The 15,461-nt window shown below is 37.3% G+C and overlaps 1 protein-coding gene across 12 annotated transcripts in view; it reads left to right on the plus strand.

Moving 5' to 3' along the window:
* USP34 (ubiquitin specific peptidase 34) overlaps positions 1 to 15,461 on the plus strand; it is a 282,857-nt gene that overhangs the window by 110,609 nt on the left and 156,787 nt on the right. For 6 of the 12 annotated variants that reach the window (XM_054244928.2, XM_054244930.2, XM_054244931.2 and 3 more), the window contains 7 exons: positions 2,719 to 2,844; positions 3,031 to 3,160; positions 3,836 to 3,871; positions 4,229 to 4,359; positions 4,628 to 5,259; positions 9,016 to 9,230; positions 10,374 to 10,490. In XM_054244928.2, coding sequence (XP_054100903.2) covers positions 2,719 to 2,844; positions 3,031 to 3,160; positions 3,836 to 3,871; positions 4,229 to 4,359; positions 4,628 to 5,259; positions 9,016 to 9,230; positions 10,374 to 10,490 — 1,387 coding nt within the window. The remainder of the gene's footprint in view (positions 1 to 2,718; positions 2,845 to 3,030; positions 3,161 to 3,835; positions 3,872 to 4,228; positions 4,360 to 4,627; positions 5,260 to 9,015; positions 9,231 to 10,373; positions 10,491 to 15,461) is intronic. The other 6 variants (XM_035272486.3, XM_078349246.1, XM_078349247.1 and 3 more) reach the window with 1 other exon arrangement.

Genomic DNA, 15,461 nt, shown 5'->3' on the forward strand with positions numbered 1-15,461 from the left:
TAATCATGTCAGATGGTGTGTGTTAAAACAATGGCAGCCAGCCTCTGTGCCTGCACTTCATCAGTCAGAATTAGTCAGCTACTTGTCAGAACAGAGAATCTTGATGTTGGGGAACGTGGTCCTACGGCCCATCTGTCTCTAGAAACGGTACCGGAAACCTGTATTGCTGTCTCCATAGCTGCCTATCATAGCATGGGGGTGTTGGGAGTGTGCATGCCAGAAATGTAGCAGTGGCAGCTATGGCATTGAAGGCTGAAACGGGTAAGTGTAGAAGTTCAGATTGACTCTAGAATTCCAGGATAGTTACATCTGATAGTTTCAGCTATTATAATTTTTGTCTCAGTGTAGAGATGGATTCTTGGTATTTTCTATTTTTCCATCTTCTATGATATCCTTTTCTTTTTCGTCTTTGTCTTCTTTGTCATCTTCATCCTCCCTTTACTCCTCCTCTTCGTCCTTGCCCTACTCTGCCACTGCTGCCGCCACTATGCATTCTTAATATTTTTTTCTGTACTTTGCAATTTACTTAAATTTTGCACACCTTTGAAAAAGTAGGTTTTTTTTTTTGCCTCAATTACAGGATTTTATGATTTTTTTTCCCCTCAGGGGTCTTGTTATGTAAAAATAAGCTCAGTTGCTCATTCCTGTAATCTTAGCATTTTGGGAGGTTGAGGAAGGAGGATCACTTGAGCTCAGGAGTTTTAAAATTAGCCTGGACAACATAGTGAGAGTTCATCTCTCTATATAAAACAAAACAAAACAAAAGTAACTAAGTGGCACATTAATACCCTTAAAACCCTAACAAGATATTTGATTATCAAAATTAAGTATATTATGGAAATTTCATTATATTAATGATTAAATTGGCAGAAAATCAGAAGTTTATTATATAACATATAGTATATATTCTATTTTATATTATAGTTTATTATATAAATATATATTAGTTTAGTATATACTTATAGTATATACTATATTATATTTATAGTATATATTAGTTTATTATATGTTATAATGATCATAATACACAATATAGCTTATTATATGCTATATTATATAATATAGTTTATGCTATATAATAAACTATATTATATACTCTCTCTCTATAAACATGTATATATGTGTTTTTATCATATTTTAAGTAGAAAATATAATGGTTACTTACTGGCAAAAAGTAGAGAAAACTGTTAGTACAGGTCAAGTATTCCTAATCCAAAACTCTAAAATTTGAAATGGTATAAAGTTTGAACTTTTCTGAGTGCCAACATGGTGTTCAAAGGAAGTACTCATTGGAACATTTCAGAGTTTGGATTTTTAGATCTTTTAGATCAATTAGAGTCTTCTGCTGGTAGGTGTATATTGCAGATACTCCAAAGTGTGGAAAAATCCAAAATCTGAAACACTTCTCCTTCTAAGCATTTCAGTTAGGAGATACTTATATATTTTAATCTGTAATGTTAATACTGTATTTAAATTAACTTTCTTAGCTGAGACCTAGAAAAGTGATACTTACTGAGTATTCACTTCTTTAAAAAAACAAATGTTTTTTGTATTTTTGAAGTACTGCCATTGTTTTTTAAATGGATACTTAGTTGTGTTAAAGTAAATGGTAGAAGCACACAATGTAATTTATAAGAAGTCTCACCAACATAGAAGAATTCCTCCAGTATTATATTTTCTTACATGTATTTCACCTTATATTTCAATATTAGGTTGTGCATATTTACCCTGAAAGGGAAGCAGCAGAAGAGAATTCATATTTATATGCCTACAAAATATAAAAATAAGTGTTTTAGAGTAAAATCTATATTTTAATAACTTTTTATGTATTAAAAATAGGAAACTTTACCTTTGACAGCCCTCAAATTGGGAATTATGTGTCTGATCATCTGTTTGTTACCTTATCTTGATTTAGTAGTTAACAGCTTGATGGCTGTAAAATACTTTATTTTACATGATGTAATATTTAGTGTTTGTATTTTCATAAATATTATATATTCCCTCATGAATTTACGTATTTATGTTTATTACAACAGGATTCTTTGTATCTCATGATTTATTTTATACATCTTTTATAAGAGTTTCTGTTTTGTACTCTAGTAAAATAAAATTATTATATAAATACTTTATAAAGATGTAATAAGAGAAATCTAACATATCTGTGGTAATTTACTTTTTTCTCCAAAGTGTAATATGTTGTTTTATTTGTATTTTAATTTACTATTTAATTTTTGTATTATGACATGTAAATTAATTCCATTGGAATCAAGAGATCTTCTCACCACAACTACCTGTGTAGCTGGGACCACAGGTGTGCATTTTGGCACCCAGCTAATTTTAAAACGTATTTTTTATAGAGGTGTGAGGTCTTGCTATGTTGCCCAGGCTGATCTCAGACTCCTGGGCTCAAGCTGTCCTCCCAACTCAGCCTCCCAGAGTATTGGAGTGAATGGCATCAGCCGTCATGCCTAGCCTTCCCTCTTGTAATTAGGAAATTCAGCATGCCATTTGTTTGGTTAAGTTTAATTTCTGTTTAGGTGAATTTATTTTTACTATGTTATGCATTGCCATTTATCATCTTTGATAATTAGCATTTTACAATCATATTAAAAAATTAGAGTACTGGCCAACTTTTTTACTTTCAAACTGTTTTTATGTCAGATATCTACATGTGTTGGGCAATTATTTTTGACCATTCTCTCTAACTTTGTTTTCTAGTTGAAACATTGTAGTCGGTATATACATGACTTATTTCCTTCACTCATCAAGAACTTGGATCCCGCACCACTTAGACATCTACTTAATCTGGTCTCGGCTCTTGAGCCAAGTGTTCATACTGAACAGGTAATATATTCAAAACAAGATAATAGTCATCCTCTCCAGCCCGGTAAACTGAAAATTTCTTTGTGATTCAGATAACTTAACTTTCATTTTATTGTCTTGGTATTTCAGCTTGACAAAATGGATATTAAATTTGCTACAGTGTTGCCTGAAATTCTCCAACTTTAATCTCTCCCTCTCTTTTTGTAGACATTGTACTTGGCATCCATGTTAATTAAAGCACTGTGGAATAATGCACTAGCAGCTAAGGCTCAGTTATCTAAACAGAGTTCTTTTGCATCTTTATTAAATACTAATATTCCCATTGGAAATAAGAAAGGTTAGTAGTGTCATGTATTTTCAAGTAAATTGTCCAAAGTTTCTCAAATATGAAGTATTTTCTGCTGATCCATTCAGTTTAATCTTTATTTTAAAATAGGTGTGGGATGGAAGGAAGAGAACATATAAAGGGATTAATACTGTGGTTAGTTCATGTTTTGGTTTACCTTCTAAGTGAGGGATAGTAAAGTCTGTTGTTACTGGATTTTCTCAGCTTTAGTTATCTTTCCTTTTTAAATAAGCTTTTTATTTCATAAAAGCTTTGGAAAAAAAAATAAAAATAAAAAAGCTTTGGAGATTTTATTTTGTAAACAAACGAGCTTTGTTTTAGAAATAATTTTAAAAGTAGAACATAATGATTCAGTTCTCTTTTTGTGTTTTCTGCTTCAAGGTTTTCTACCATTTTAGATGCTTTGTGGGTACTTTTTACATACATAGCTTTCAAGGGCTTTCTAAAACTTGATTAGAACTCAATTTTTGTTTCCTGACAACATAGGCTATTCCTCTCAGGCTTTTCTGTGCGGGCACCCCGAACAGCTACTGCAGGTGCTGGAGACTTAACCTTTTTGCAGGTTTTCCTACCTGTAACTTGTTGATTATGTAATACGAACAGCTGTTAGGCTGTCCCAAAGAACCTCAGTTACTTAGAATGTTTTTCTTCTGTTTTTTCCTTTAGAGGAAGAAGAGCTCAGAAGAACAGCTCCCTCACCTTGTAAGTTGAGCCTTAGAAATTCATGGCAACATGACTTAGTTTTGTTTTAGTGATGTTCTAGAGTTCATTGATTTTATGAAATAATATATTTGTATCAGTCATAAAGTTCATTTTGAGAAGGAGATGTAAGCCTTTAACATATTTCCCATTTTTCTTAAAATCATAAATATCTTGACTTTTAATTGAAATCTATTATATCTTCTTTAGAAATCATGACCAAATGTTAACATATTTAGATATTTTATTTTTGGCTACTTAGCATAAAGCTTTGGTGAATAGGTCAAGGAATCAAAGGATAATGTTATTCTGTTAAGTCCATGTTAATACAAATTAGAAGTAAAAATATATTTTATATAGGGTCACCTGCAGCCAGTCCTCAAAGCAGTGATAATAGTGATACACATCAAAGTGGAGGCAGTGACATTGAAATGGATGAGCAACTTATTAATAGAACCAAACATGTGCAACAACGACTTTCAGACACAGAGGTATGAAAATAGGTTTTCCTTCTTTTAAAGGCATTTTTGGCTTTCTGACATGATCATTTTAATTGGGTATATAGACATAATTCATTTTCGGGCTTGTTCTCTCCTTTGTGTAGTATTTGTGATGTCCCTTAAGTTTTTAATTCCATTTTGTATTCAAAGGAGTATAAGAAGACTGGCAGCCTTTTTAAAAAGTACAGTTTATTAATGTTCGTTACCTTTTTCTTACTGGTTTAAATATGTATTTAAATCTGTTTGTTTCAAAATACAGGAATCTATGCAGGGAAGTTCTGATGAAACTGCCAACAGTGGTGAAGATGGAAGCAGTGGTCCTGGTAGCAGTAGTGGGCATAGTGATGGATCTAGCAATGAGGTCAATTCTAGCCATGCAAGCCAGTCAGCTGGGAGCCCTGGCAGTGAGGTACAGTCAGAAGACATTGCAGATATTGAAGCCCTCAAAGAAGAAGATGAAGATGATGATCACAGTCATAATCCTCCCAAAAGCAGTTGTGGTGCAGATCTCCGGAATAGAAAGTTAGAAAGTCAAGCTGGCATTTGCTTGGGGGATTCCCAAGGCTCGTCAGAAAGAAATGGGACAAGCAGCGGAACGGGAAAGGACCTGGTTTTTAATACTGAATCATTGCCATCAGTAGATAATCGAATACGAATGCTGGATGCTTGTTCACACTCTGAAGACCAAGAACATGATATTTCAGGGGGAATGAACGCTACTCATATAGCACAAGGGTCTCAGGAGTCTTGTATCACTCGAACTGGGGACTTCCTTGGGGAGACTATTGGGAATGAATTATTTAATTGTCGACAGTTTATTGGTCCTCAGCATCACCACCACCACCACCACCACCACCACCACCATCACCACCATCACCATCACCATGATGGGTAAGCCTACTTCAAAATAAATATTCAGTGTATATTTCCTGTATGGAAGTAATATATCCTATATTTATTCAATTGCAATTCATTTTGTATTAGTGCTATTCATTAGTAGTATAGTGCAAACTACAAATACAAGCTACAAATAGATAATTTTAGGTTTTCTGTTGTGCACATTTAAAAACACCAAATGAAGTAGGTTGTTGGCCAGGCACGGTTGTTCATGCCTGTAATCCCAGCACTTTGGGAGGATGAGGCAGGCGGATCACTTGAGGAGTTCGACACAAACCTGAACAACATGGTGAAACCCTGTCTCTACTGAAAATACAAAAATTAGCTGGGTATTGTGGCTCACACCTGTAATCCCAGCTACTTGGGATGTTGAGGCAGGAGAATCACTTGAACTCTGGGAGTGGAGGTTGCAGTGAGCCAGGATCACATCACTGCACTCTAGCCTGGGCGACAGGGTGAGACTCTCTCTCAAAAATAAAACAACAACAACAAAACAGGTGGTTAATTTTAATCATGTTAAACCAATAGTATCCATAATACTATTTCCACATGTAATAAGTAAAAAAGTATTTTCCTTCGTTTTATTCTCACCAAGTCTTCAATTTTTAGTGTGTATTTTGTACTTACAGCTCTTCTCAATTTAGACCAGCCACCTTTTAATTCTTTAAAATATTTATTTTCTTTTTTTTTCCCCTTTGAGACAGAGTCTTGCTCTGTTGCTCCGACTGGAGGGCAGTGGTATGATCTAGGCTCACTGCAACCTCCACTTGCCAGGTTCAAGTGATTCTGGTGCCTCATCCTCTTGAGTAGCTTGGATTACAGGTGCCCACCACCATGCCTGGCTAATTTTTTTGTATTTTTAGTAGAGACGGGGTTTCATCATGTTGACCAGGCTGATCTTGAACTTTTGACCTCAAGTGATCAGCCTGCCTTGGCCTCCCACAGTGCTGGGATCACAGGTGTGAGCCACTATGTCTGGCCCCCGCCCCCTTTAAAAAAAAAAAAAAAAAAAAAGAGATAGGGTATCACTCTGTCACCTAGGCTGGAGTGCAGTGATGTGATTGTGGCTCATCATAGCCTCAAACTCTTGGGCTTAAGCAATCTTCCTGCCTCAGCTTCCTGAGTACTTGAGACTTAAGGTATGTGCTGTCACATCTAGCTAATTCTTATAATTTTTATAGAGACAGGGTATTGCTGTGTTGCCCAGGCTGTTCTTGAACCCCAGACCTCAAACAGTCCTCTCGCTTCAGCCTCCCAAAGCTCTGGGATTACAGGCGTGACCCGCTTATACCCAGCCTAGAGCAGCCATGTTTTACATGTGTAATGGCTACATATGGCTAGTTGGTATTATATTGGGTAGCACAGGATTAGATAGATCTTCAGCTTCTTTTAATAAATGCCTAAAAATGATATGAATGCTTATGGAAACTTCCCTAAATTGTGATGAAGAAAGGGAAATTTTACACATCTCCTAATTTAAAAGGATAAGCTCCAGCATAAAACTTTAGGTTATCTATGAAATACACCAAATATGTGATTCTGTCATTTACTGGTGGTACTATGATGGCCAAAATACTTAATTTTTCTTCATTTTTTTCCATCTATAAATTGGGAACAGTAATTCCAGTGCTTTGGAGGCTAAGGGAGGAGGTTTGTTTGAGGCCAGGCATTTGAGATCAGTCTGGGCAACATAGTGAGGCCCTGTCTCTACAAAAAAATTAAAAGTGCTAGCCAGGCATAGTGTTTCGCACCTGTAGTTCTAGCTAATTGGGAGGCTGAGGTAGGAGGATCTCTTGAGCCCAGGAGATCAAGACTGCAGGGAGCTATAATCACACCATTACACTCCAGCCTGGGCAGTAGAATAAGACTATGTCTAAAAATAGAATGGGTATAATAGTATCTATCTCATGGGTTCATTGTGAAGATTTCTTGGGCTAATGTGATTTGTACACAATAAGTGCTCAGTAAGTGTTAGCTGCATATTTATTATTGTCACGACAAGTGATAGTATGTGAGTTCATGGTGAATCACAAATATGCACTTTATCAGATTGGGTTTTGCTATACTCAACAGTTTGTCAGATCTTCCCTAATTCAGTTAAGTTGTTTGGGTGAACTACATATCTATACATATTACTTCTTTATTTCCTTCACTTTTTGATTCTTATTACTGATGCATCTGATTTAAGGAAGTGTTTTTCAAGATTGGCATTTGAAGCCATATCATTAAAAAAAAAATTTTTTTTTTTTTTTTTTTTTGAGACAGAGTCACACTCTGTTGTTCTGGCTGGAGTACAGTGGCACGATTTTGGCTCACTGCAACCCCCACCTTCAGGGTTCAAGTGACTTTTCTCCCTCAGCCTCCCGAGTAGCTGGGATTATAGGAATGTGCCACCATGTCAGCTGATTTTTGTATTTTTAGTAGAGACAGGGTTTCACTGTGTTGGCCAGATTGTTGTTGAGCTGCTTACCTCAAATGATCCACTTGCCTCAGTCTCCCAAAGTGTTGGGATTACAGGTGTGAGCCACTGTGCCCAGCCTTGGGCGAGAACATTTTTTTGGTTTGAATTTGTAGCAATGTTAATGTTGCACTGTGCATTGCAGAATGTTTGCCAGTATACCGAGCCTTATCTCTATCTATATTCCACTAGCATCTCCTCAGTTTTGACAATCAAAAATATCTCTACATATTTCCAAATTTCTCCTTGGGTCTTAAATTCACCCTTTATTGAAAACCAGTGCCTTACTGCCTGACATAGATACAATCATTCACAGTTGTCCCTAGCACAGCTCATGATGAAGACAAAGCATTTAGTTTATTACAAAAGTGAGGTGCAATATATTCAGTTCGGTACACTGCAAATCTTAGTTTTGACACCTATACCCACTCCATACCTTACAAGACCTAATGATTTAGCTTTTCATTTTAGTTTATTTCATATTCTCGGTATTAATGGTACTACTTGTGAATCTCTAAATCAACCCTGAACTTCATGTTTTTTTTTTTATTTTTATTTTTTCCTTGAGACGGAGTTTTGCTCTCATTACCCAGGCTGAAGTGCGGTGGCGCGATCTCGGCTCACTGCAACCTCTGCCTCCTGGGTTCAGGCAATTCTCCTGCCTCAGCCTCCTGAGTAGCTAGGATTACAGGCACGTGCCACTATGCCCAGCTAATTTTTTGTATTTTTAGTAGAGATGGGGTTTCACCATGTTGACCAGGATGATCTTGATCTCTTGACCTGTTTTTTTGATTTTTTAAAAATCATTTTGTCTTTATGTCCTGTAACAGTGTGTTTTAGAAATGAATACTTAATTTGGGTTTGTTGGGTTAGAAGTTCCCCAATAAATATTAGCTCCAGCAAGATTACAGCCTTTATTTAAAATATTTTTCTGCTTTGATTCTACAGTTGTATAAAACCATATTTTATGGTTTCACATTGTGACTTTGAGTCTATAAAATAGTATGTAAATAGTGAGTATTCGTGATCTTGCCTAAAATTGTATTTTGAATTTGTTCTAGTGAGATGTGTAAATAGGCCTGGTAATATGAGTGTATATTACAAAATTATTAAATAGTCTGACAGTGTGAAGTTTTCAGTTTTTGTAAAGCTCTCAACATTCCATATTGTTAATAAGTAGATATAGCTTTGTTTCTGAGTGTATTTGTAAGTTTAAGAGAGGTATTTTTTGTGGTTCACAAATTAGGTTTACATTTGTAATTACAAACTTTGTTCTTTTCTCTGTTTTGTAGGCATATGGTTGATGATATGCTGAGTGCAGATGATGTCAGTTGCAGTAGCTCCCAGGTCAGTGCAAAATCAGAAAAAAATATGGCTGATTTTGATGGTGAAGAATCTGGATGTGAAGAGGAGCTAGTTCAGATTAATTCACATGCAGAACTAACATCTCATCTTCAACAACATCTTCCCAATTTAGCTTCCATTTACCATGAACATCTTAGTCAAGGTAAGGCTCTACAGTAAGTAAAATACACTACCTTCTTGACAACAGGAATAATTTATCTTACATTGTTGAAAGGAATCAGTGAATCAGTAGTTAAGGTTATGATACATAAATGTTTTTGTCAAAATATGGTAGATTTTTCCCCAAGGAAATTAAATTATTATAAATACTTCATCATGAGGGTAAATGAGGCCTGCAGTTCTGTTGAGATGTTCAGCTGGGACAGAAAATACATAACAGTAATATGTAAGAATTAAAACTTTATATTTTAGAAAATACATGGTTGTATTAGAATTTATATTCAGAAATCCTAGGACCTAAAAGTAATGGGAAATCACAAAAGATGAAATCATGTGATTCTATTTATATGGCATGTCTAGAATAGGCAAATCTATAGACGAAAGGAAAGTTAGTGGTTACTTGGGGTTAGGGAAGGGTCGGAGGGAATGAGGAGGGGTGAGTTTGAGAAGTGATTCATTCAAGTCTAAATCAGTCTTAAAGTAATAGGACATGATTGAAAAAATGAAGGCTAGAGGAATGTAAAGAGTAGTAAGGAATTAATAAAGTGAGGAAAAAGTCAAAGTGAAAAACAGGTATAGATTTGGCAGTTTAAAGGCCTTTAACATCTTGTTTGGTTAGTATCATCAACATTTGCTGGCCTAGTAAATGGGTTTTGGAATGCCAGTACATTATAAGTAAACCTGATAGATTAGGTTTATGCTAAGAGGCTATGAACAGACTTGAAAACATAACTTGTATATTTTGGCAATAATTTACTGATTTTTACAAGTTTTATGTACATGATCTGTCTAGGTTAAGTTACTTTGACTTTTTTTATTGTTGTATTATTATGGTTGTTGAGAAAGGACTAGGTTAAGATTGAGGTCCTCAGACTGAATTTCCATAGACTGAAAAAAGTTTCCATAGACTGAAAACTACCTATTTGTAAGTTGTTATCATTTCTTTTCTCAAATATTCCTTCAATCAATATTTTACCTATTTTTTTACTGCATGGGGTTAGAAATTGAACTAAATGGTTGTTTTCTTTTCACAACTCATTGTAGAAAGGGTAAAATGATTGTATATGTTAATGCTTTCTAAATCCACCTTGTATTACAATTTTTTTTTTTTTTTTTTTTGAGACAGAGTCTCCCTCTGTTACCAGGCTGGAATGCAGTGGCATGCTCTTGGCTCACTGCAACCTCCACCTCCCGGGTTCAAGTGATTCTCCTGCCTCAGCCTCCCGAGTAGCTGGGAATACAGGTGCGTACCACTAGGCCCAGCTATTTTTTGTATATTTAGTAGAGGTGGCAGGGTTTCACCATGTTGGCCAAGATGATTTTGATCTCCTGACCTCGCTATCCACCCACTCAGCCTCCCAAAGTGCTGGGATTACAGGTGTGAGCCACCACTCCTGGCTGTTTTTAATGTTTTTAATACTAGAAGATCTCCTTCAATATAGTAAGACAGTCAATTTGAAAATGGGTAAAAAGTGTTGAACAGATACTGCATAAAAGATATGTAGAAAGGTCAATAAGGGCCAGGTGCAGTGGCTCACACCTATAATCCCAGCACTTTGGGAGGCTGAGGTGGGCATATCACTTGGGGTCAGGAGTTAGAGACTAGCCTAGCTAACACTTGAAGTCAAGAGTTTGAGACTAGCCTACCTAACCCCCTCTCTACTAAAACGTCTAAAAAAATTAGCTGGATGTGATGGTACTCACCTGTAGTCCCAGCTACTTGGGAGGCTGAGGCAGAAGATTGCTTGAACCTGGACAGCCGAGGTTGCAGCGAGCCAAGATCATACCACTACCCCCCAGCCTGGATGACAGAGCGAGACTACATCTTAAAACAAAAGAAAAAGGCCAATAAGTACATTCTTAGTGTCTCTTGTCATCTGGGAAACGTAAGTTAAAACCACAGTGAGGTACTACTACATACCTATTGAAATGGGTAAAATTAAGGACTGATACTATCAAGGACTCACATTAGAATGTAGAACTTGAACTGTCATATCTTGCTGTTGAATAAAAAATATAATCACTTTGGAGAGCTCTGTGTTAGTCCATTACTGTGTTGCTATAAAGAATTGGCCAGTTGCAGTGGCTCATGCCTGTAATCCCAGCACTTTGGGAGGCCCAGGTGGGTGGATCACCTGAGGTCAGCAGCTTGAGACCAGCCTGGCCAACATGGTGAAACCCCATTGCTGCTAAAAATACAAAAATTAGCCAGGTGTGGTGGCGGTCACTTGTAGTCCCCTCTACTTGGGAGAGTGAGGCAGAAGAATCACTTGAACCCGGGAGGTGGAGGTTACGGTGAGCTGATATCACACCATTGCACTTCACCCTGGGCAACAGAGCAAGACTCCATCTTAAAAAAAAAGAAATACCTTAGCCTAGTTAATTAATAAAGAAAAATAGTTTATTTCAGCTTACAGTTCTGCAGGTTGTACAGGAAGCATAGTGCCAGCATCTGCTTCTGGTGAAGGCCACAGGGAGCTTACAATCATGGCAGAAGGTGAAGGGGGAACAGGGATTTCATGGCGAAAGTGGAAATGGGGTTGTAGGGGTGCCACTCACTTGCTTTTTAACAACCCTATCTCAGGTGAACTCAATGTGAGAACTCACTCACTATGATGAGGATAGCATGAAAACATTCATGAGGGATCTGCTCCCATGTCCCAAACACCTCTTGCTAGGCTCACCTCAGCATTGGAGGTCACATTTCAACATGAAATTTAGAGGGAACAAAACTTTCAAATTGTATCAAACTGCTTTATCAGAAAGTTAAATATATACCTACCATATGACCCAGCAGTTTTTTTGCCCTAGGTTTTCTTTTTTCTTTTTTTTTTTTTTGAGAGAAGGAAAGAAAAAAAATAAGTAAAGGAGAGGAAGAAAGAGGGAGAGTAAATGGAAATATTGCTTTATTTTGAAAAAAATTGGGTATTAATGGCCAATCAATGTTTCATTTAAACTTATGGGTAGGTGTGATGTGGTATTGACAAGAATGTATATTTTGTGTATTTGAAGCGGAGAGCTCTATAAATATTTATTAAGTTTACTTGTTCCGGATCTGAGTTCGAGTCCTTGATATCCTTATTAATTTTCTGTCTCATTGAATCTAAGTCTCGTATCTGGGTGTTAGGATCGTTAGCTCTTGTTGTTGCATTGATCCTTTTACCACTATATCTTTGTTGCTTTAAAATCTATTTTATCCGATATGAGAATTGCAGCTCCTGCTTTTTATTTATTTATTATTTATTTTTGCTCTCCATTTGGTTGGTACATCTTTCTCCATCCCTTTGTTTTGAGTCTTTGTGTATCCTTGCATGTGAAACAGGATGTAACATGCCATTGGGTTTTGGCTGTGTCTTTTGATTGGGGGATTTAGTCAATTTAAATTTAGGGTTACTGCCATTTGATGTTGACTGGCTGTTTTATCCATTCGTTGGTGTAAATTCTTATTTATGTTGGTGCTCTTTACTTTTTGGTATATTTTTAGAAGGACTGATACTGGTTGTTTCTTTCTGTGTGTAATGCTTCTTTCAGAAGCTCTTATAAAGCAGGCCTGGTGGTAATATAATCTCTGAGTTCTTGCTTGTTCATAAAAGATTTTATTTTCCTTCAGTTGTGAAGCTTAGTTTGGCTGGATATGAAATTCTGGGCTGAAGGTTCTGTTCTTTGAGGATGTTGAATATTGGCCCCCACTCTCTTCTGGCTTGTAGAGTTTCTGCTGAGAGATCTACTGTAAATCTGATAGGCTTGCCCTTGTGGGTAACCTGACCTCTCTCTCTGGCTGCCCTTAGTATTTTCTCCTTCGTTTCAACCCTGGTGAATCTAACGATTATGTGCCTTGGGGTTGCTCTTCTTGAGGAATATCTTTGTGGTGTTCTCTGTATTACGTGGGGTTGAATGTTGACCTGCTTTGCTAGTTTAGGAAAATTTTCCTGAATAATATCCTGAAGGGTATTTTCCAGCTTGGATTCATTCTGTCCGTCGCATTCAGGTACACCTATCAAACGTAAATTTGGTCTTTTCACATAGTCCCACATTTCTTGGAGACTTTGCTCATTCCTTTTTATCCTTTTTTCTCTAATCTTTTCTTCACGTTTTATTTCATTAAGTTGGACTTTGACCTCTGATATCCCTTCTTCTGCTTGAACAATTCGAGTGTTTAAACCTGTGCATACTTCTCGGAGTTCCTGTATTGTATTCTTCAGTTCCATTATTTCACTCATACTCCTCTCTAAGTTGTCTATTCTCAATAGGATTTCATCAAACTTTTTTTCAAAGTTCCTAGTTTCTTTACGTTGGGCTACAACATGTTCTTTTAATTCACCAAAGTTTGTTATTATCCATTCCTTGAAGGGTGATTCTGTCATCAGGATGTGCTCGTTCTCCATCAAGCCTTGCTCCATTGTTGATGTGGAACTGTGATCATCTTTAGAGGGAGAGGCGTTCTGACTTTGAGTATTCTCAGCTTTTTTACGCTGGTTTCTTCCCATTATTGTAAATTTATCCTCCTGTCGTCTTTGAAATTACCAACTTTCAGATTAGGTCTCTTGAATGGATGTCCAGGTTGTTAGTTCCCAGGGCCAGAGCAGTGGCGTTACAACTGATGGTGCTTTTCTGCCCAGGATTCTCCTGTCTGGCTTCCTTCTTGTGTCCGTAGTAGGCGACTCTGCCTTCCTGGGGCTCCAAACCTCGGTCAGAAGGGGAACCGGTCCCGTTTACTCTGCGCCGAGCGCTGCCGCGCCGAGGTGCAGTCACAGCCGCTGCGCCGGGCTCTGGTGTCCTGCTGGGGACCCGTGTGGGTCCTCCAAACCTGTTTACTCTGCTCCGAGAGCTGCCGTGCTGAGGTTCCTGCGGAACCGCTGCACCGGCCACGAGAGTTGCACTGGCCACCCGTGTGTTTCCTCCACTGGGGGATCTTCTGCTCCGTGAGCGACCAGAATTTGTCTCAAAGTGTGGCGTCCTCTAGTTCTCCGCGCCTTCCCTGAGAGCTGCAATCCCAGGTTGTTGGCGATCAGCCATCTTGGATCGTTCTGCCCTAGGTTTTTACCCATGAAAATGAAAACAAGTCTGCCAAAAGATTTATTCATGTGTGCTGCTTTATTCAGAAGGCCTTCCAACTAGAATTAACTAGTATTTTCACATAATGGAATTTTGCTGATCAGTAAAAAGGAAGGAACTACAGACACATCCAACATCATGGATGATATTGAAAAAACATTTTTAGCAAAAGAAGCTAGAAACAGAAGAAAGTTCACACTATATGTATTATGTGTAGTTCTAGAACAGTCAAAAGTAATTTGTAAGGATAGAAAGCTTCTCAATCATTGCCTAGCGTTTGAGGGTGGGGATTGATTGTAAAGGGTCACAAGGGAATTTTTTGGGGTTATAGAAATGTTGTCTATCTTGTTATATGTATTTTAATAAAATTTTGAAAGCTAAATACTAAAATAATCCCTCACCCATCCACACACACAAAAAAAGACAATCCACAGACGAGAAGAGATACTTGAAAATTAGAAAGTGATTGTATTTGAAATATAAAGTAATTTCATAACTCAATAATAAGATAGCCCAATTAAAGAGAGGCAAATTATTTACCTCTCTTTAGTATACACATGGCTAATAAGCACTCAAAAAGATCCTCAACATCATTAGTCATTAGGGAAATGGAAATTAAAAACCACAATTAGATTCCACCATATACCTATTAGAATGGCTGAAATTAAAAAAGAGTGACTATACTACAGCATTAGTGTGGATGTGGAAGAAAGGAACTAACTGATGCTCTTGTACACTGCTGATAGGAATGTAAAATAGCACAACCACTTTGGAAATCTTTTCTGCTGAAAAGATTTTTGTTAAACATACACAATATCCACTGGGAATGGTGGCTTACCCCTGATTTCCCAGTACTTTGGGAGACTGAGGCGGGCATCACGAGGTCATGAGATTGAGACCATCCTGGCCAACATGGTGGAACCCTGGCTCTACTGAAAAAAAAAAAAATAATAGCTGAGCATAGTGGCATGCACCTGTAATCCAGTTACTTGGGAGGCTGAGGCAGGAGAATCGCTTGAAGGGAGTCTGAGGTTGCAGTGAGCTGAGATAGTGCCACTGCACTCAAGCCTGGGTGACAGAGTGAGACTTTGAGAAAAAACAAAAAAAAACCTATACAATACCTTATGACTCATCGATGTCAGTCCTCAGTATTTACCAA

Source organism: Callithrix jacchus, chromosome 14, assembly GCF_049354715.1.
Source record: "Callithrix jacchus isolate 240 chromosome 14, calJac240_pri, whole genome shotgun sequence".
NCBI lineage: Eukaryota > Metazoa > Chordata > Mammalia > Primates > Cebidae > Callithrix > Callithrix jacchus.